Source organism: Pinus tabuliformis, chromosome 7, assembly GCF_031772625.1.
Source record: "Pinus tabuliformis cultivar Carrire ecotype Pingquan chromosome 7, CPIR1, whole genome shotgun sequence".
In the NCBI taxonomy this organism is placed as follows: Eukaryota; Viridiplantae; Streptophyta; class Pinopsida; order Pinales; family Pinaceae; genus Pinus; species Pinus tabuliformis.
Window position 1 is genome coordinate 1,855,246,100 of NC_142293.1, and position 20,613 is coordinate 1,855,266,712.

Consider the following 20,613-nt stretch of genomic DNA (forward strand, 5'->3'; position numbering starts at 1 on the left):
ACGACAGGTAATGCAGGTCATCAAGGAAATGGTCGACTCTTCAAAGAAAGTAAGGAACCCTAGGTATGAAGAATCAAATGTTGTTTTTGATAAGATAAAGAAGCGTTATCTTGTATTGGCCCTCTCCTTCAAATTCTTTGGGAATCTGGCTTATTGATTGTAGTGCTTCAAGGCACTTCATTGGATAGAAGGGTGCACTCTCTAATTTGGTAGAGATGGAAACAATCGTGGGATTATACTTGGAGTCGATGCCACCTATCCCGGAAAGGGTGTAGGGAATGTTACCCCTCAATTGAATGAGGGTAACTCGATTCATTTACATAATCTCTTTTATGTACCTGATCGCAAGAAGAACCTGGTGTCCATTTCAGCAATGGAAGTCAAAGGTTACGAGGTGGCACTCATCGATGGAAAGGTACATGTTTGAAAATAGAATTTTAAAAGATGTTTTTGAGTTCAGGGTTGTATCAAGTTGCAGGAAGTCCACCGGGGACCATGTCCATTGACACATAGAACCGGAGGTCTGTGAGTCAGATGGTGACAGGGATGCCTGAATTCAAAAAGAGCATGAAAGTACATGTCTGAGATGTACCGAAGGAAAATTTTACAAGGGGACCATTCCCCTCATGTAGCAGGTCCACAGGTTTGGAACAACCCGAGGGGTTTGAGATTGATGATTAGGAATCTCACATATGCAGATGAAAAAAGCCCTCTATGGCTTGAAGCAAAACTCCTTGGGCGTAGTATGAGAGGATTGATAGCTGTTAGATGAAGCTGAGATTCACTAAGAGTGAAGCCTATCCAAACCATTGTTTGAAGGTTGTGGATGATCAATGTTCCACAAAGACTCCGGGACAGGGAGATGCGGGTGTGGGGAGACGCACAAGGGGGACGTGTGGGAGTACCCTCAAATTTTAGGGAAATTTAGGGGGGATGGGGGGACATCGGGGTATATATATATATTTTCCTTTTTAATATATATATATATATATATATATATATATATATATATATTTCAAATTCATAATCAATAATGAAAGCATAAATGCAATGATACATACATAATTGAATTAAATAATGAAATACATTGATCTATACTCATCATCCTTACTAATACATACATGATTCATCCATAGACCACGAGATTCAATAATGAAATACTCCAATCCATATTCATTATTCATTATTCACCATTCTAGAATCTACATTGATTTAAAAATTAAATTCATCATTCATCATTCTAGATTCTAAATTGATTTAAAATTAGAATTCATTATTCATCATTCTAGAACCTAATTAGTACTAAGCAAAATAGACTATAATAGATACTGGAATATGAATACTGGAATAGTAAATTGATATAACTAAAACTCAAAAACAGTGGAGTGGTGAGTCTAAAAGTCACTCTAAAGTACAAAGAGGGCTTGGTGCTCTTGATTAAATACTAAATCCATACCCTTGTACATGACAAAATGCAATGGAAACATTGCAATCCATCGAATCCTGAATTCCTGAAAAACTATTAAGTCCGCTGGATTTTGAGTGAGATCTAAAATTCTACTTTCTCCATATGAAATCCAATGAGGTCGGAACCACTCTCAAACATCCTGAATCATTTCATGGTAATGTTAAAAATTTAAGTAAAAGGATGAAAATGAAAGATAAAGGAGAATGTCACTTTTACTTTAAGAATTTAACATTACCATGAATTGCATAGCATTAGTAGGGAAATATGGTCAAATACTAGGTTTTCCCTGTCATAAATCATTGTTTACAAGTAAATTTAACAGGGGACACATATTGAGGAGGGACGCCCAAGCATCCCCCTTTTGGGGAGTCGTGTCCCCCACGTTGGGGAAACGTCTCCCCAAAAGGGGGACATGGGGAAACGTTTCCCCAGACGTCCCCCCGTCTCGGGTGCGTGGGGTGCGAGCACCCGACCCTGGGGGACGCATCCCCATGGAACACTATGGATGATAGACCTCTCATACCAGCACCTTATGAGGACGACCTATTTCTGACAGGTGCAGACCCTCTCATTTGCAGAAGTAAGAGGGAGTTGGATTCAGGATGTGGAATGATAAACTACAAGCCTGTGACCCTCGAGGATGTTAACTTTCAGAAGTTATATGGTACTGATGTCGGAACAGATTTGGGAAATGCCTCTCAGTTTCATAAACTCATTCGCGTTGATGTTCTTGGTGAACTTCCGTCCGGACATATGTTTTGCAGTTAGCATGGTGAGCTCATATTTGGTTGAGCCTCACTGGATTGGTGCCAAGAATATTCTGAGATATCTCTGGGGCACAATCTCTCATGGATTGAGATACACTGCCGGAAATATGAAACTGCATGATTATTCGAATGCTGACTGGGCAGGCAGTGTGGAGGATCACTAGAGCACTTCTCAGTGCTGGTTCTCTTTGGATTCTGCTTCGATATCATTGATGAGCAGGAAGCAGAAGTCGGTTGCTATAGGCACCGTCGCAACCAAATACATAGCTACGAGTATGATCTCGTGTGAAGTTGCATGGTTGCAGAAGCTCTTAAGTGAGTTGTTTGTATACATGATGAATACCACTGTGATTCTCTATGACAACCAGACGGGGGATTCGATTATTGAGGAATCCCGTATTCGATGATTGCTCCAGCAGATAGACATCAGATACTGCCTTATCTGGGATATGGTAAGTCGATGAGCGAGGAGGCTCCATCGCATTGAGACTGATGTACAGGTCGCAGACATTTTGTCAAAGCCCCGGGGAAAGGTCAAATCTGTGACTTTCCCGAACAACTTGGAGTCGTTGAGAGACCTTATAAGGGTCCTGCATGTTGCATGCATTGAGCTCTAGGAGCTCTGGGGGGCTTGGGGTACTTACTGGAGCAACATACGACCACAGGGCGACTCACCCTCCCCTGGTGGTGCGCTATGTACAAGATGACAAGTTCAACCTTCCCCTGTGATACCCCGTGGCGACTGTGGAACAAGATGATTAGTTCTATTGTGAGCCGGGATGATTAGTTCTCCCGTGGCAACTGTGGAACAAGATGATTAGTTCTCCTGTGGGCCGGGATGATTAGTTCTCCCATGGCAACTGTAGAACAAGATGATTAGTTCTCCTGTGGGCCGAGATGATTAGTTCTCCCATGGCAACTGTGAAACAGGATGATTAGTTCTCTTATGGGCTCTGATGATTAGTTCTCTCGTGGCGATTGTGGGGCAAGATGATTCGTTCTCCTGTGGACAAGATGATTAGTTCTCTTATCGAGGCATCCTACCCATGCAATATGGGACTCATGGGAAGTACCTCTCATCTGATCAATGAGTAGGGAAATGGGGTTAGGGACCATAGTAGTACTATCGATGGACGCATCGATGTATCTACCGTACTCCCTATGCTAGGATGACCTCCATTGATCTGGGATCAGTATGAGTGGTTTGAGACACTCTCTTGTGATATTCATCTTGGATCACTAAAACTGACTTCGGGCCAGTAAGAGTGATGTGACACACTCTCTTCAGATGAAACTGACTTCAGGTCAGTAGAGAATGGTATGAGACATTCTCAATCAATTCTTCTTCTTCATGGTTCAGTCGAACATATGGATCAGCGGATGGAGTTCTCCCTAGTTGAGAGGGAGTGTTAAAATTGGCAACTAGGGCCAAACTCCATGTGGGTCATATTATTAATGGAAGCTGATATTTTTCTTGGATCCCTCTCATCGAGAGGTGTAGGATTGATCTAAAGATAATCTGATTCTGATAAGTGTTCATGGAGATATGAATTTATTTGTGTTATGGGACAATTCATCAAGGCCAGCCAGTAACCAAATAAACCCCACTTGTGCTCAACGTTTTAGTATAAACAGAGGTGGCCTTCAAGTCATTCCAAAATTTCCAACACACTTGGGATCTCTTCCTCTCTTCTTGTCTTTGGGTTTTAGTAGGAGGAGAGATCCTAAGGGATAACACTACCCTAATCCAGAGAGCAGAAGCCAAAACTGTTGGGAAAAGTCGGAACTGCAGGAACTGCCGAGAATAGCCGGAATTGTTGGGAATAGTCGGAACTGTCGGGAAAAGCCAGAACTGTCGGGAATAGCCGAAATTGTCGAAACTGCCGGGAACTGTCGGAATTGCCGGGAATAGCCGGAACTACTGGGAAAAGCCGCAACCGCTGGGAATAGTCGGAACTGCTTGGAATAGTCGGAACTGCCAGGAATAGTTGGAATTGTCGGGAACTGCTAGAACTGCCAGGAATAGCCAAAACTGTCGGAACTGCCGGGAAAAGCCAGTGTCGGGAATCGCCGGAATTGCAGGAACTGCCGAAACTGTCGAGAATAGTCGAAACTGCCAGAACTGCCGGGAATTGCCGGAACAGGCGGGAAAGTTGACACAGAGGGCAGAAGCCAGAACTACCGGGAACATCCGCAATTGCCAGAACTACTGGAACTACCGGAACTGTCGGGAACAGCCGGAACTGCCGGAATTGCTGGAACTGTCGGGAACAGCCGAAACTGTCGAAACTGCCGGGAACTACCGGAACAACCAAAGCATCTGTCTCCGAAGGAGAGCAACATTCAAGGGACAACTAACTAACATTGGGATAGTTGTATGGTACTTAGCAGCAAATACACCAAGCATGCAATGTTACAGCTAGCATGCAAGGGACAGCTAGCAAAGGACAAGAAGCATGCTAGGGATAACAAGCAAGCTAGGGACAACAAGCAAGCAAGATGCAGCCAGCACATAGGTCAGTATGGCAACATGGTGCAGCAATGGCACATAATGCAGTACAGTGATGGGTACAGTCATGATTAATGAAGCATGATGAGATGCAGCATAGTGATGATGGGTGCAGCATGGTGCAGCACGGTGAGGTGCAGCATGATGACGAAATGCAGCACAACGATAGGTGAAGGAGTCACCTTGGAGAATCAGTTGAAGCAACATGTCTTCAATTGATCTCATGTATCATCTTCTTAGAGATGATCTATGCTCTTATCTAGATAAGTCAAAGTGTTGACTTCTATTGTAAACGTACTCTCTCTCTCTCTCTACTGAACTATTTAAGAACATATAAGAAGAATTGATCAAGGGCTTCCCCACATTGGGGTTTGTCCCTGGCTAGCGCCACATCTTGTGTCCTCTTGTCTTGGCTTGTCTTCTGCGATTTATGTTTATCTTATATCTGCAGTTTACTTTAATGTTGATGTCATTGCTAATCTGGAAAAGATATTGAGCTAACTGTGAAAATTGAAATAAATTGCTCTAAGCAGAGAACATACCTAAAATTTAACATAAAGTCACTTTTAAATTAAATTGACTTTACCACTTATAAAGTCACTTTAGGAAAAAAGTAAAAATAAATTTGGACACTTTTCCCTAGGCCAAAGATCAAAGCCTTAGGGAACCACTTGTCCTCTGGTACCCAAATTTTAACAGCATGAAGTTCAGTTGTATGTAGTGATTCCTAAATTTTAGGAGCCTAGGTTGAGTTAATTTCAATTGTAATCAATTAAACTAGTTATAACTGTTAATATAACTAGTTGGTGGTCAGTTAAGTAGTGATCATCTAGTTAACTGATCAATTAGCTAATAATTAGCTCATGCATGCAAAGAATGCGAGTTGCCCAGTTGTGGTGGAGTTTCCTAGGCAAGTAACCAGCAATTGTAAACTAGTTGAGTGTACAAGTGTTGCATGAGGTCAAGTGATCAACCCTAAGGAATTGGACAAGCATTTTGGAGGAAATTCCTAATTAATAGGTACCTATTCCCTCAAGAATTGCACAAGGAAATAGGGGCTCAAACAGAGGCAGAAATTGACTAAGTCTGGGTCAGAGCTTCTCAGTGAGCAAAGAGATAGGTTATGCACTTGCAGGTTGTGCTCAGTTGATCAAAGCAATTGTAATACATCTCTATTCATCAGATTATTGCAAGTAGACATTGGGGTTTTTAGCAATTTGCTTTCTTCGGGAAAAATACTATTTGCATGTGTGTGATTTCTTATTGCATGTATGAGATTTTTGTTCTAAATTGTGAATTAATGCCCACAAAGCAGTAGAGTAGGTTTGTGTCTTATGATTTTGATTAAAACTTCATTAGCAGTTGCAAATCTACAGCGTAATTTCTACACAAGGATCAAAGTTTGATCTTTATGATAAAGCATTTATTTTACCCCTTAAGATGAGTGAGTTTATCGCTCATCAGGGTTGGGACATGAAAGGCTTCCAGAATCCGTATGATGAGATGGAGCATCAAATGCTCAAGAACCGAGTGATGGCTAATGAGGGAGGTAGAGCTCATGTTTGGATTTTTCCCATACGCTAATTATGTTCCAGCCATCTTTTGCATTTTAACTTTTCTTTTTCTTTTGTAGTGGCCATCTTATGCTTTTTCATTCTTTTATGTTAGACATCTAATCCTCAAGGATTGGTTGAATAAATTGTAAATATGTAAATAAAAAAAATGAATAGTTAGAATAGGAAGCGACCTTGGAAGATGAATCCCAAAGGTCACACCTCCATGTTATATAATTTTGTTCACATTAATGCAAAAATATCAACTCAAGAGTTATCTTTGGCCTAATATTTTAGCTATATCAACCTCCAAGAAAAGTTTTCCAGCCCTGCTCAAGCATGTCGATGTACGAGTGCCAAATCCCAATAAACCAATGACAGTTAACCCGAAGGATGGATGTGGTATGAAGGGAATGATGAAAGATGTCAAGTATGAATGGTAATGGACACACTACTTCAATCCAAGTTTCCCAAGTAGTGCCCCTCCTATAACCCTAAGGCCTTAGAGGAGATCCCACTAGACTAGGGCTAAAGACTAACACCTTGTGTAAGGTGAGAGAACAAGTTTACAGTCAATATAGGTCAATCATCTATATCACCCTTTTATCCATGCTAAAATGCCCAAAACATTAAGTAAAAGCAGTTGATTGCAAAACGGTTAAGTACCAGTAGAGTGGTAGCCAACCTTCATTCAAGAGGAGTGTGGGATGGTGAGAGGTGCACAACTAGTGCAAATGGCGGAGGAATGTGGCATATCATCATCATTGAGCAATGTATAGGGTTGTTGGTTGGCTAGTTGTCCAAGATAGGACAAAAAGTTTTCTCCTATAAGGTCACCCATTTTGTTGGGTAACAAGTGGCTTGCCTAAAAGTTTCCCCTTGACTCTCTTGTTGGGATTAGGACTTTTCCCTCTGGGAAAGAGTTTGAATCCTTGGTATTCTTCCCTAAGGCATTGGAATTCTCTTGACAATTTGAGGGGATCCTTCACGATGGCCACATGCAAAGGTTCACTTGCTTGGAATGCCCTACTTAGTAGGAGGAGCATTATGCATCTTGGAGGAGGGCATCAAGCCATAGATAGCTTGGTATAGCTTGGATTCCTATATGGAGGCTTGGAGTTAGCTTGAGGACACATGGGTTGCAACAATGTTCATACATGAAGAGTGGATCTAATGGAGTACATGGCTTAGGGGCAAAGGAGTTAATGTGGATTTGTGATAGAGCAATGTGGACACACCTTGTATAGCTACATCATCTTGGATCCCTTATTTGTGTATGACATCACCTTGGAGCATGACATGTGTACCCTTGGAGTGGAGCACTTCACTTATGTAGGTTTACAAGTGTTTATTGCAAGTTGCTTGTAAGGGCTTAGGCCCACATTGTATTGTTGGCCATCCTTACCTCCCATATATAGAGAGGAAGGAGAGAGCCCTTATTCATGTCATTATCTTCATTTGTATTTCACTCGTGTAGAGATGTGACTAAGAGGAACATACTAGTCATTTTCTCTCTCTTTGATCTTCATTTGTACTTGGTCTCTCACTCTCTTGGAGGTGTTAGGAGCATCTTGAATACTAGGCTTACATTTCATTCCTTAGTTTTAAAATTAGGGTTTTTAGATGAAACCCTAGGCATATTTGGTGAAGAAAGAAAAAAGAGAAGGTGTCTTGCCTTGGAGGACATGTTTGAGTGATTCATGCATGTTGGAGATCCTTGGTTGAGCTAGTGTTTTTCTTGATTTTCCATAGGTAGGGTTTTGCAGAGCTAGTGGATTGTACTAGCCTCGTGATAAGGATACAATACGTACAGCAACTTTATCTTATGCATATTAATGGAGTTTTCAACTGTCCAATACTTGTGTCAATTGCGGATTTGATTTTCAGCCATCTGTGTTCTTCATAATTTGTTATTTACAGCTATATATGTCTTCCTAATTTCACATAAGGGAAATTAAGTGATTTAACATCATAGTTGAAGAAGTTAAGGGCTGTTTTACTGATCTAATAGGGCGTTTTCAGATCTGGTTTATGCGCGATTAGATTGCCATAGAGGGCTGAAAATTAATAGAATTATTTGGTATATTTTCTCCTTGAATTGCCTAGAAGATTGGGTTGTTAAGGATTGATATATTGTTCACTTTCCACTATTGTTTTGCTTTATATTTAGAATATCCCTAAGGCTGACAATTCAAGAGGTTAGGATCCAAGAAACCTCTAGTTAAAAGGTGAATTTTCTTTTCGTATTAAACTATTAAAATGCAGAAATTTCCACACACAAGGAAAGACTTGAACATAGCCGCATATAACTTTTCCCTTCTGGGAGGATTTTGTATATTCCCCACCCTAGTCGAACTCAAATTTAAGAGGAGTTGAAATAGCCTTTGGATGGGCTTGATCTCAGGGGGGTAATTCTCCCATATTCCTCAAAATAAATTGACGCTGAACTAGGATTAGAAAAGAATTCCTTGAGGGTACAAGTTACAATATCCTTGACAACAAAAAGGTTGTTGTAGAATTCCAGAGAAAATTATTTGAATGCTGAAGAGATATTATTCAAAACAATACTAATGTTGTAGAATTTAAGAGCAAAATATTTGAATGCTAGAGAGAAATTATTTAAAACAATACTTGCAAGTTGCAAATCTAATTTGCTTTTTCCTCCTATTTTAATAATGTCAAACCTCCAGGTCTTTAAACCTTGCAGTATGCTACTCAACCATGTCAAAGTCACACATCTTCAGATAGGGGACTTCAACGTCAAGTTGGTGGACCTAAGTCGTATTCACAGTTTCAAAGTGGAATTTGAAAGTATCTCAGATTTCCTTTGCACTTTTGTTATCCTTAGTATGATGAATGAAACCAGGCTCAACATAAAGAAGGATCAAGCCAAGAGCTTCATCCTTCTTCAAACACAAGAGGTCATAATTGTCATCATCTTCAGTGGGAAGCAGTGTTGGCAAGTACATCTAGAGACCTTTGCTTTGAAGTAGCGCGGTCAGTTGATCCACCCAAGAATTGTAGTTAGCCCCATACAAAAGGGGAAATCACCGTGAATCTACAGGCTCATCACTCAACAGCAGTAGGTTGAAGACCCCTTATAGAATGAAGACTTCAAATATTAGCCTTTATAGATCCAAGTGGTACAAATATTAGCCTTTATAAATCCAAATGGTACAAAACTCTAGGTAACCTAGGAAAGAAGGCATTGACCTTAAATTATGGTGAAAAGTGTCAAAGAACACCCTAGGAGAAGGCGCAACCCTAGATTAGGGTTTATATCTCTAAAATCCCTAGAGAAAACCTAGAATCAATGATCCAAGAAAACCCTAGCTCTGTAGTGTCATAAAGATGCCACATGCCAATAGCTTTCAAATCAGCAAAAAGGATTGAGAGAGTAAGGTTCACACCCACTCTAAAACAATGTTGAGATTCACAAATGAGAGCTTGAGTTGTGTATTTATGCACAACTCTAGTGAGGTGTCCCTTCAAAATGGGAGGTATCCCTTCAAGAGGGGGTGATTGACCCACAAAGCAAGGGCGCACAGCCCAAGACAATTATTAAGCCTACATATGAAGTTTGATTAAGTTGGTTTGAACCATACCTAGTAATACAATAAAGAATAAAGAAAATGGCCTTAGCCATATTATAAGTACATGACAACATATATGAATAGGTCATGACCACATGGACAAATTACACCAATAACTCCAACAAGTAATGGATGCAAGAGAATACTAGAGGATAGCAGGTTATGGGCCCACAAAACAAGGGCAAACAACTCAAGAATGTTGTCAAGCCTACATCTCAAGTTTGACTAGGTTGACCTTAACCATACCTAGAAATACAATAAAAGAATAAAGAATATGGCCTTAGCCATAATTACAAGTGCATAATGATACATATGAAGGGGTGGTGGCCACATGTATTACACCAACATGCATGAGAATAACAGAGAATAGCAATAAGAAGACCCTGCTTTTAACAACAAATAAAAATAAAAATAAATCCTCATATTTGTATTATATACATACTGTCCAAAACATCTGCACAACCTCGTTGCACGTGCTTACCTTGGATAAAGCCAGGCATAAGGAACATTGCGTAACAGCCAAGAGCAAGGAACTTTATAATCCATCTATAACCTAACCTGTAAAAAGTAAATAGCCAACAAAAGACATTTAAGTATCATTTGAAGAGACTGCAATAAATATCGTAGTGCTTAAACATAGATATTTAAAAGAACTTGAAAATAATATTTGAAATTGAATTATTAAAGTTTCGTATAAATAATCATGCTTGACATTACATATAAGTCAGAAAATATTACAAGCCACTCCTTTTGAAATAGAATTGATGAGACTAGACTTTCTTGTTTTGTACTATGGACAATTCCTCGAGTCATTGATTGGAATGAACTAGTAGCAATTTTCCAGCTCTTAGACATGCACAACCAGACCCCATGTTAAACAAGACAACCTTTAAAAATGCTAAGCATTTATTCATTGTGGAGTATCCACTTAAGTCACTGTGGTTCAAACAATAAATGTTTACATGGCATAGTGACCACTGCCATTTAGAAAAATAGATGAGTTGGATCTCTCAGCGGCATTTGACTTGGCTCTGAGAAAACAATAGGACAGTCAACAAGGGATGGTAGGATTTGCTAGGAATCATTCTATTTAGATTTTATTCATGGAGAGATGCATTCACTGTCATGTGATTTTCAGACAATAGGATGAAAATGAAATACAGATTTTATAACATCAACTGAATAAACTTATATATTTAAAGGTCCTTTCAATAATTATTTTAATAGACAGACATCTATCTCTATTTGCATCAAAGAATATAAACGAAAGATAAATCACTTCTATTTCAGCATCTATACAAAATTGGCACCAAATGCAAAGGCATTTTTATTGATAATGTTCATAATCTATCCAAGTTAATAAAAAGCTATGGGGACAGTCACTCATGGGCATTGGAGACCTCTATACCCAAGGATGTCCATAAAAATGGACGTGACACAATCCAAATTATCAAGAAATGTTCAATTTAGAAGAACTTTGGAAAGAAAGCTAGGGTAGACAAGAATCATGAGACTTGAAGTAATGTTGACTAAAATTATTTCCATATAGCATAGTTGATCACACTCTGACAGATTTAGACTAGAGGCAACAAGATGTGCCTGATGATTGTGCAAGCAGTCAATAAAATTCCCTTCTCATTGGAGCAAAGAGATGGCTTCCATGGACCATCATATAAGAATATGAGGACAATGCTTTATGACTATTTCACACCAGATGGTATCTGTTACTTTAAAAAGCAAGCGTTCAAATATTATCTGCTAGTTTAAATAATACAAGCATCCAATGATGCAACTTCACACACAATAAACTTCCTTCTCTAGAAACTCTTACTAGTAATGAATAAAAAATGATCAACCAACTCCATAAAAACGACTTGCAACATCCAACTTTTCACTTCATCTTAATTGTAGTCTGACATAATAATGGCATTTCCATAAAGAATGTTTATATTATAAACAAATCATTGGAGAAGCACATAAAAAATTCTAAGGTGATCTTTTTTATTTATTTTCCTCTACAAGAGTTGAATTCTTCACATTCTCATGCATTATCAGTGGCTCCTTACACTATCCATATCATTCAGCATGTTTATTATTTTTACAGCTGCCTTATCGTCCATAATAGTAATGGGCACCAAATGAATTTAGTTACGTGCAAACTGTTAGTTAGTTTAGTTTGCATAAACTTAGGATGGCATAAAGTCGAAAGAGATCATATGTTTTGCTAAGTATTTAAATATTTTTCACCATGTGATGCACTATTAGTAGAAGCATCCCTCTAGTTTTGTTGATTAATCAATTCAAGCATGGAATACTTAAACGCGCCTATTATAAGAATCAAATCGGCCTCAACACTTCTGTGTAAAAAGTTAAGAGTTGATATTCTGATGATGTATCATGTATTCAAAATATCAAGCTTCCCATCATTAAAGTTATATATCACACACTTTGATACTGGATCTCTTCATAACTCCCCAAATCTTGTTTGTAGCTTCCTTCACCTTTCCGTTTCAACTTTCAAAAGCTTGCACTTCCTTTGTGTGCCTCTACAAATCAAGCAAGTTCAGAAGTTCTCTTACCAGCTTTATAATTTTTGCATCTTCCCCAATCCAAATTTTAATCCTCCAAAATATTTACTGCGTGATTTGCTTACACCCGTTGACAGTGAATAAAGGCAACATCACACATTCATTCACATACATAGCATGCCAGAATACTCAATCATAGCTCACTGTCAACAAAACAAAGACCTTAAGGAGTTGCCTACCCTCTTCAGTGATAGCTTGAAAACTAAGGATGTGAGCAATAGTCTGGTATTCTCCTCAAAAGCCTCCACTTCGCCTTCTGGTATTCTCCTCAAAAGCCTCCGCTTGGCCTTTGGCTCTAGATTTACTTTTCTCCAATTCCTCAGAGAGCCACATGTTCATAACTGTAACATAAAGTTTGGCAGAAGTATGCCCAATCATAATAGTCCTGTAATCATTTGGTTCACAACTGTAACAATAATTGAAAATTGGATGAATAATATCATGTGACTGTGCAGGAGGATAACCCAAGCCAACTACATCATTGAAAAGATCAGCAATATGAAATGCCAAGAGTCAATGCCGTACTTAAAAGTCCTTCCCCGTCAATATCTTTGCTATTGTTCAAATTCCATGTAGCTTTTTTTAATATCTCCGGGGGTAAATAAGTAACAAGAGATTAGAGGAGAAGAAACAAGCACGGAGTATTAAACAAGCAAATAATGAAGTGAGGCTGTACGAGAGACCTAAGATAACTGAGATTGGCAATCAATCTCTGAGGAGGAAGATTTTCTAAGGGAGGAGAGTATACCAAAAGGTCTTACGAGAAGTGTGGAAGGCTGAAAGAAACTCATGTCTTCTCAAAACAAGAAAATCGTGTTTCTTGTGCTGGAAGAGACATCAGTTCTCCTTACATCCAATCAAAATATAACATGGGTCATGGTTGAGAACAAAGCAGAGGTGCTTGTGGATAATTACATTCCACATCATAACAACGATGAATAGGACATCTACCTGAAGGGTGGATGAGTTTATTGTGGAAGATGATGTAAGGGTAGGAATCAAGAGCAACGTTCAAGAGGATATGATTGACCAACTGTGTCTGCTCATTTATTGGACACCAATAAAGTTATCTCATTTTATGCTATATATAGAGACTATATTTTACCACGTGCAACATCCAGACAGCCCTTGGATAAGGGACTGAAAGTTTCGTCTTTATATGCTTTAGTTTTTTACTGTGTAGAGACTCTCATTACACCTGGATTGTTTCACCCTGCTGTTAGTACCTTGGAATCTGCTACCAGATGTACTACTGAATCTTGCTGGAATTATTGTCATTATCACTGAACTTACCATTTTTAGCAATGAACTTCATGTTGTTTACTACCATTAATGCCCTATTGGTATCCCATGTCATATTAATTTCCAAGTTCCAGATCTCTATTGACAATGTTTTTCAGTTTAAAAACCAGATTTCAAATTAGGCTCAAATGAATGCACAAATTTCACTGAAGCAAGAAAACTGCAGGAGGCTCAGTATGTGCAGATTTGCGAGTTAGAGACTTGTGCGTAAACCATCTGTAGATTTCAGCAGGAAACAAACTGTAGGATCCAGAGATTTCAGGAAGCAGCGCTTCAACAAAGGAAAGCTTAGCTCCAGAATTGCATGTCCCTTGCACTGTGCGCAGATCAGCACACAATTTGGTACCGCACAAGGATGCAGAAGGCAAGAAGACACAACAACAAAACTACAGGACTTGCTGGCGAAACAGACAGCTGGCAATGGCTCATCTTCCATGCCTCTTTGTTACTTCCTTCCCCAAATGTACCCTAACTTTTGTAACTGTACTTTTATCATCTGGAAGTTGTAAAAACGAAGATAAACTAATTTACTTTCCCATAGAATCAGTATTTTATCTGCTACTTCCATTGAACAGGGTTTACAAATTGCAATAATTACTGTGATTGTAGATTTGCGAGCCAATAATGAAATTCAGCTTTCGCTGCTGCTAAATTTTCTGATGTGATGGCCAGTCAATCTGAGTTCCACTATGTAATCTTGTCTGGTGCAATTCAGCTGCACTACTTTTATAAACCCGGGATAGGGATCAAGATATGATAACAAAAATAATAGATGTAATGAGTCAACATTTAAGGATATTACAGATTTTGCTCTCTGTCGTGCAGACATCGCAAATGTTTAAAGTTTTCACATCTAATGTATAATAGTGATAGATAGTTTAGAAATATTTAATTATTTTCAGTCATAAACTTTCCTCCTGATAGAATAGAAGGAAATCCCAGAACATTTAAAAGGGTAAACATTATATAGGTCCAATCACCTAATAAACAGAGGTACCATAATCTATTCCCGCAAAGAAAACAGATAAAAGCAAAAGAAAAGAACGGCATAAAAGGCAAATTTACAGCAAACGGCATGGAGAAACCTAAATAAGTAGACGTCCCGGGATCGATTCGCAGTAAACAAAAAAAAAAAATAGCTGAAAAAAGAAATCTAATTTTTACCCGAGATATGCGAGCAATCTGAAGGTTAATCTGGTGATCAAATAGGTCTCTGCGGCAGCATGCCCGACGTCTTGCCTGAACGACCGCTGTCTCTCTGGCCGAAAGCCATAAATATTACTATCGCTCGCAGTCCTCCGCCTCCTGTTATTAAAACTATTATTTAGAGTCGTCGAAGCCACTAATAATGGAGTATCTGACCCTTCGTCTAACAGGGACAGGTGACGGGAAAGCGTCGTCTGGTTCTTCATCTCCAGACTCGACGGGGCCAAAACCGATGCCGAATTGGGAACCACCGTGGGAAGAATATCCAGGCTCTCGTCGTGAATTTCGCTGCTGTGGTTGGTGTCGGAGTCGATCTTCATTTTCTTCGGGTTTAGGGGCCGGGATAGCAATTGAAACGGAAGCATTCGGGTGTGAAGCGCTCCAATTACCTTCTCAGCAGGTACCATTGATGATGGATACCTGCTGTCCCGGCTCCTGAAACAATGAAACAAAAAGAAATTCAGATGAAGAAGTTACCCCGCATCTTGGAGTTTGAAACGTTTCGTGATCCAAAACATATCTGTTAAAAATTTCCAAGGAAAACTAAGGAGGAGAAAGAGGATTTCCTTTTACGTAACAGTCTGTCAAAATGGAATCTATGAAAGCTGCTTTTTGCCCCAAAGTATCGGGAATGCTGCTCTACTGCATGTTACATTGCCGACAGTTCCAGTCCTCTAATTGCACGCAATGGCTAAGGTAGCTTGTGTGTTCCAGGGGATTTCGTTGAACACAGGGAAAAAAAAAATTAACACATAAAACGAGTAAATGATTACCAGCCCGCCGCCCAGACGCATTTCTTTAATAATTACAGAGAAGTGAAAAAATACAGCTATGTTGTAATCCATGGTTTTTTTGTCTGCCAAAATGCATTGTAAATAATCATTATTATGATTATACACTAAATTAATTAAGTGTTAATACTATTGTTATTGTTTTTATGTTGAGAAGCATTTCTTTATTAAAAATATATATTTGATTTTTTTTACCTATTGAGCCTTAAAATGGCAACCTGGAATTTTTCGGAACAGAGTCCTTACTATCAAAGCAATCCCAGCACGCTGCCTCACCTAAGTTTTTTCTTAATAAAACATTACAAAAAAATGTGATAAAAAAGTAGTCATTTAATAAATTTCACTTTAAAACATTTTAATTAAAAGTACAGCGATGTGTAATCCATGTTTTTTAAATTTTCCCTTGTTTTTAAAATTTTCTATGTAACTTCCTGTATTATAGAAGATCATCGAGATTGTACATTAAATTAAACTTGTGTTTCAAACAGTGAATTTAGTGTTAATAATATCATTATGTGGAGAATTTTGAAATGGATGGTGTATGATTTGTTTTTGGAGTGTAAAATTCTTCTGAGAACTCGATGTAAGCAATCTAGGGTTTGGAGGTTTGTAGAACGCCAACAAACTTTGAGGGTTCTTTTTGACTACGCACGGCTTGTAGCTGACAAAGGCGACGCAAGCCCCAGGAGGAGATCCCCTCCTACGATAGTATAACGGCCGAAGAATCAAGTGGGAAAACTCGATACTAGTCTAGTCCCCTTAAAGTCGTTGGCCCTAACAATGGTCATGTCCTTGGAGCTTGATGGAAGGCAAGAAGTCATGGGTAATATCTGCCTTGCGCAACAGACCATGTTTCGTAATCCCACTGAACAAACTGGAAAAATACCACAGCTACATGAAGGACCATGCGATGATATGCAAATTCATCGGAGTCTGGCCGACAGAGAAGGATCTGATAAAATGGATATAGCAGAAATGGCAGCCAAAAGGTCATATAGAACTCAAACTGGGAGCCAGAGGATTCTTTACAGTAATATTCTCAAACCTGCAAGATAAGGAAAGGGTTTTTGAAAATGGTCCATATTTTTACCATAATGCAGGGCTCTTCATGCGATACTAGGAGGAATGTTATAACCCAGATAAGGAGCAATTTTTGGCAGCCCCTGTTTGGGTCCGCCTCTTCGGCCTCCCAATGGATTTCTGGGATCCGGAAATACTAGAAGGCATTGGTAACTCAATAGGCAGATTTGTGAAAATAGCAGAATCCACACGCAGGGGAAGATACACCTCCTATGCCCGAATCTGTGTCTATATGAATATCTCGGAGGCCATCCCCGACTCAGTGGAACTAGAGTACCGAGAAGAGATATGGCAACAAACCCTGGATTACGAGCACATCCTGTTTCGTTGTCGTCAGTGCCATGAGTATGGCCAGCTCTACAAAAGCATGTCTGTTGAACCAGGATGGCCTGGCAGATCTAAAGGAGGATCAGGAAAAGAACCCCCAATAAGAAATAAACAAGGCGTTCAAAGAGGTCATGCACAAACAGAAGAACACGAAGACTCCTGAGGAATGAAGGCACCTAAAAAAGATTCATTCAGGAGCATCAAAAGAAATTGTATAAAGAAACATTTCAACAATACATGGCTAACCAAGGACAAAGACAATGAGATATGGCAGAATAGCTAGGCATGCAACAAGACAGCTCAAGGGAACAACAAAGTTGAAGCAAAGGAGGGAAGAAAAGGGGACAGAGGAACCTGCAAGCATCAATACAAATAATGGAAGAGATGTTGGTTAACACAGGAAGGGTAATACCGCTCTCAACTGTATTCCAACAACTCCACAAAGTTACCCAATGATATTTATCTCATGGAATGTGAGGGGCCTTAACAGCCAAGGCAAACAGAGATACTTACAAGACATATTGAAAAAGGAGAAGCCACAGATTGTGCTTCTCCAGGAAACTAAGGTATCAAGGGAGAAAATAGAAGAAATTCTCAGGAAAATGAAACCCAAATACGAAGTAGTAGCAATTGATGCAAAAGGAAGTGCAAGAGGAATTGCAATATTGTGGAATCCCACAAAGGTAATGGTAGATTATTGGATGGGAATTCCATGTATTCTGACTGGTAGATTTCATAACATTGGCACTGGGGAATGGATTCTCATCTTAGCGGTATACGACCCTCACACTCTTGGAGAGAAAGAAAGCTTCTTTCAGAGTATCAGGAAATTGCAGTAGGCGACGAGACTAGAAGCCAAGGGGAGAACCTTGCCTGCAAGAGAAGGGATTGCCGCCACCACTTGGAAAACGCCTTCAACGCCTCAAAAGGAAACTGGTATGTAATTCAGGCCCTCCTTAGTCTTGATATGGAGTCAATGTTGTAAGAATGGAGGCTGGTCTGGCAACGAATGGTGGTGGTTTCGAATGTTTCGGAAGAAAATTTAGCTCAGTTCTCTGTTGTTGATGTCTGGTTTTTTACTTTCTACAATGTATGGTAGCCTGTTGGGGAATAAGGGGATCCATGGAGGGTTAGGAGTGACTTTTGGCTCCTGGGTAGTGAAATTTTCTACGGCCCTCGTTGAAACCAAAAGATTGGGACGAAGAAGGGGGTGAGGCTCCCATGAGGGTGTGCGGTCGTCTGGCAATCTCCAGAGCTAGAGAAGAACGAGAGGGGGGTATGGGATTAGTAATGCATACATGTCCGTTCATTCTCGCTTAGTATGGTTCTTGGGAGACCTCCAAACCCAGGGGGTTAGGAAAGGGGTGTTGGGGCACCACAAATTCGGAAAGCTCGACCAACTGATCACAACTTGTCTTCCTAGTAATCATGTGGAGCAAAGGGGCAATAATTGGGAGTTAGGGGACTTGAACCCCGGTGCAGCTAGTAATTCTGCCATTGCAAGTGCAACCCGTTGGAACTGGAGATATGGCAGGGTAGAGGGCTGTATGACTGACCAAGGGGGGGGGGGGGGGGGGTCTAGGTATGTTCTTCACCATTCTCTTAGCTAATCCAGTTAAAGTTGGGTCATAGGATAGCTTTAATGACCAGAGGGGCAGGAGGGAGGAACCAAGGGCTCCAGACCTCGGTGGGCTTGCAATTTCAGTTAGAACAGAGTCAACCTCTTGCATTTCTTTTCTTGAATTCCCCAAACCCTGCTTGTCCGTCAACTTGGGTGTCGTTGGGTCTAAGCCTGGAACCCAGTGGGCCGACTGCTCGAAGGGTGGTATTAAGTGGTTGAGGGTAGAGTATCACTTATCGTTGCGCGCAATGAGCACAATGAGGATGAAAGAAAGATGGGAAGGGACTGGGGGGAACTCGAGTCATCTCCCTCAAACCCGAATTTGAGAACTTGTCAGGGTGCTTCACATGGAATGGCTAAAGGCCAATATTGAAATATGGTCTGGTTATAATGTTTGTGCTTATGCTACTCTTAGAGGTTTATTTAATTTTCCTCCCCTTCTGACTCTGACGCTCTTACACTGAGAGCAGGAAAGAATTAGAGAGGAGCGATGGCTGGAAGAAATTCAGAGTGAAAGCAAAATGGTGAAGGCCGAAGCAGGGCCGGGAAGAAAAGGGGGTAGTCGTGCTTGCAAACAGATAGACAAGAAAAAGAAATCGCCGGTGGCCTCGATGAGCAAGACCTAGTGGAAGAGGGGTAGGAAAATTGGAGAGGAAAACATGCTGAACCTCATGCATGCATACCATGGAGGAAATCCAACACAGGTTAAGGCCATAATTTCAACATGGGAGGTAGAGCTAACGCCAAGGCAGCGACAAAACCACTTCCAATGGCGGAATGGGATCCCTTACTCGTAGATCTGGGACACACCCGAGGCCGACAAACGTCGTTTAGACAGACAGTCCAGCTTTACTAGGTGATGAAGAACCTGTTGGCCAAGGCCTTGACAACAAACAGGGAACTGGAAGAACCACCGCAAACACGACAAGAGGGGTCAAGCTTAAAGGACATTAAAATGGAGATTCAGGTTGTGCGGGCGCATCAATATCGTCAGAATGTTCGTTTTGGTTGAATGGAGAAACAAATTCAAAGCTTGCTGCAAAATTAAGTGTGCGGGTCGAGTGCTAAGGACCCGACTCCCATTGAACCATCAGATGACTGAAAGTAGATTAGATAAAAGTAATGTTTTTGGTTTCTATAATGATCTCGTCGGATATCATTTACTTTGTTAGTAGAAGGATTAAACACATAGTAGAAATAGTAGCATATTTAGCATGGATGGATATTCTCAAACTGTTTAAATTTTGGATGGCATATGATGTCGATCGGTGGCCAATAGACCTAGTTTCCCTCGGGCAGGTTGAGACCACCAGACATATTTTTTGTTCCCTACCTATATATGATTAATAGAAAAAGGAAGTATTGCCAAGCTTACACCAAAAAAATAAAAATAAAATAAATAAAATAAAATAAAATATCATTATGTGGAGAAGCATTTGTTTAATAAGGCATAAATCATTACTAGGAAGGTGATAACTCAGTCAAGTTGTTTAGTGAATTTCTCTTTAAAATGTTTTAATTAAGTATACTTTGCATCTATTCCTATTACACAAAATTGTTTTTATATATATTTAACTCTATATTAATGATTTGTTAGTGTTAATCAATTTTTTAGATTAAATATGTTATTTTAGAATTTTAAAATTTTATAATAATTACTAAATTTCAAAATATAATTATTAATAATTAATATTATCGTTAATTAACAATATCAAATAAATTTAAATGATGTAGTCTAAAGTATAGACGAAATAAACTTTTTCACCGGAATTTGGGAAAATAGGTTCAAAAAAGAATGTGATTTTTTG

General features: G+C 39.6%; 1 protein-coding gene across 1 annotated transcript in view; it reads right to left on the bottom strand.

Annotated features, from left to right (window-relative positions):
• LOC149255814 (putative isoprenylcysteine alpha-carbonyl methylesterase ICMEL2) overlaps positions 1-15,753 on the bottom strand; it is a 148,068-nt gene extending 132,315 nt beyond the window's left edge. Inside the window, exons 1-3 of the mRNA XM_089460581.1 lie at positions 15,565-15,753; positions 14,945-15,421; positions 10,372-10,448 (exon numbers count right to left, since the gene is read on the bottom strand). Of these exons, the coding sequence (XP_089316707.1) occupies positions 10,372-10,448; positions 14,945-15,393 (526 nt within the window). The 5' untranslated portion in view covers positions 15,394-15,421; positions 15,565-15,753. The remainder of the gene's footprint in view (positions 1-10,371; positions 10,449-14,944; positions 15,422-15,564) is intronic.
• Positions 15,754-20,613: the final 4,860 nt, after the last annotated feature.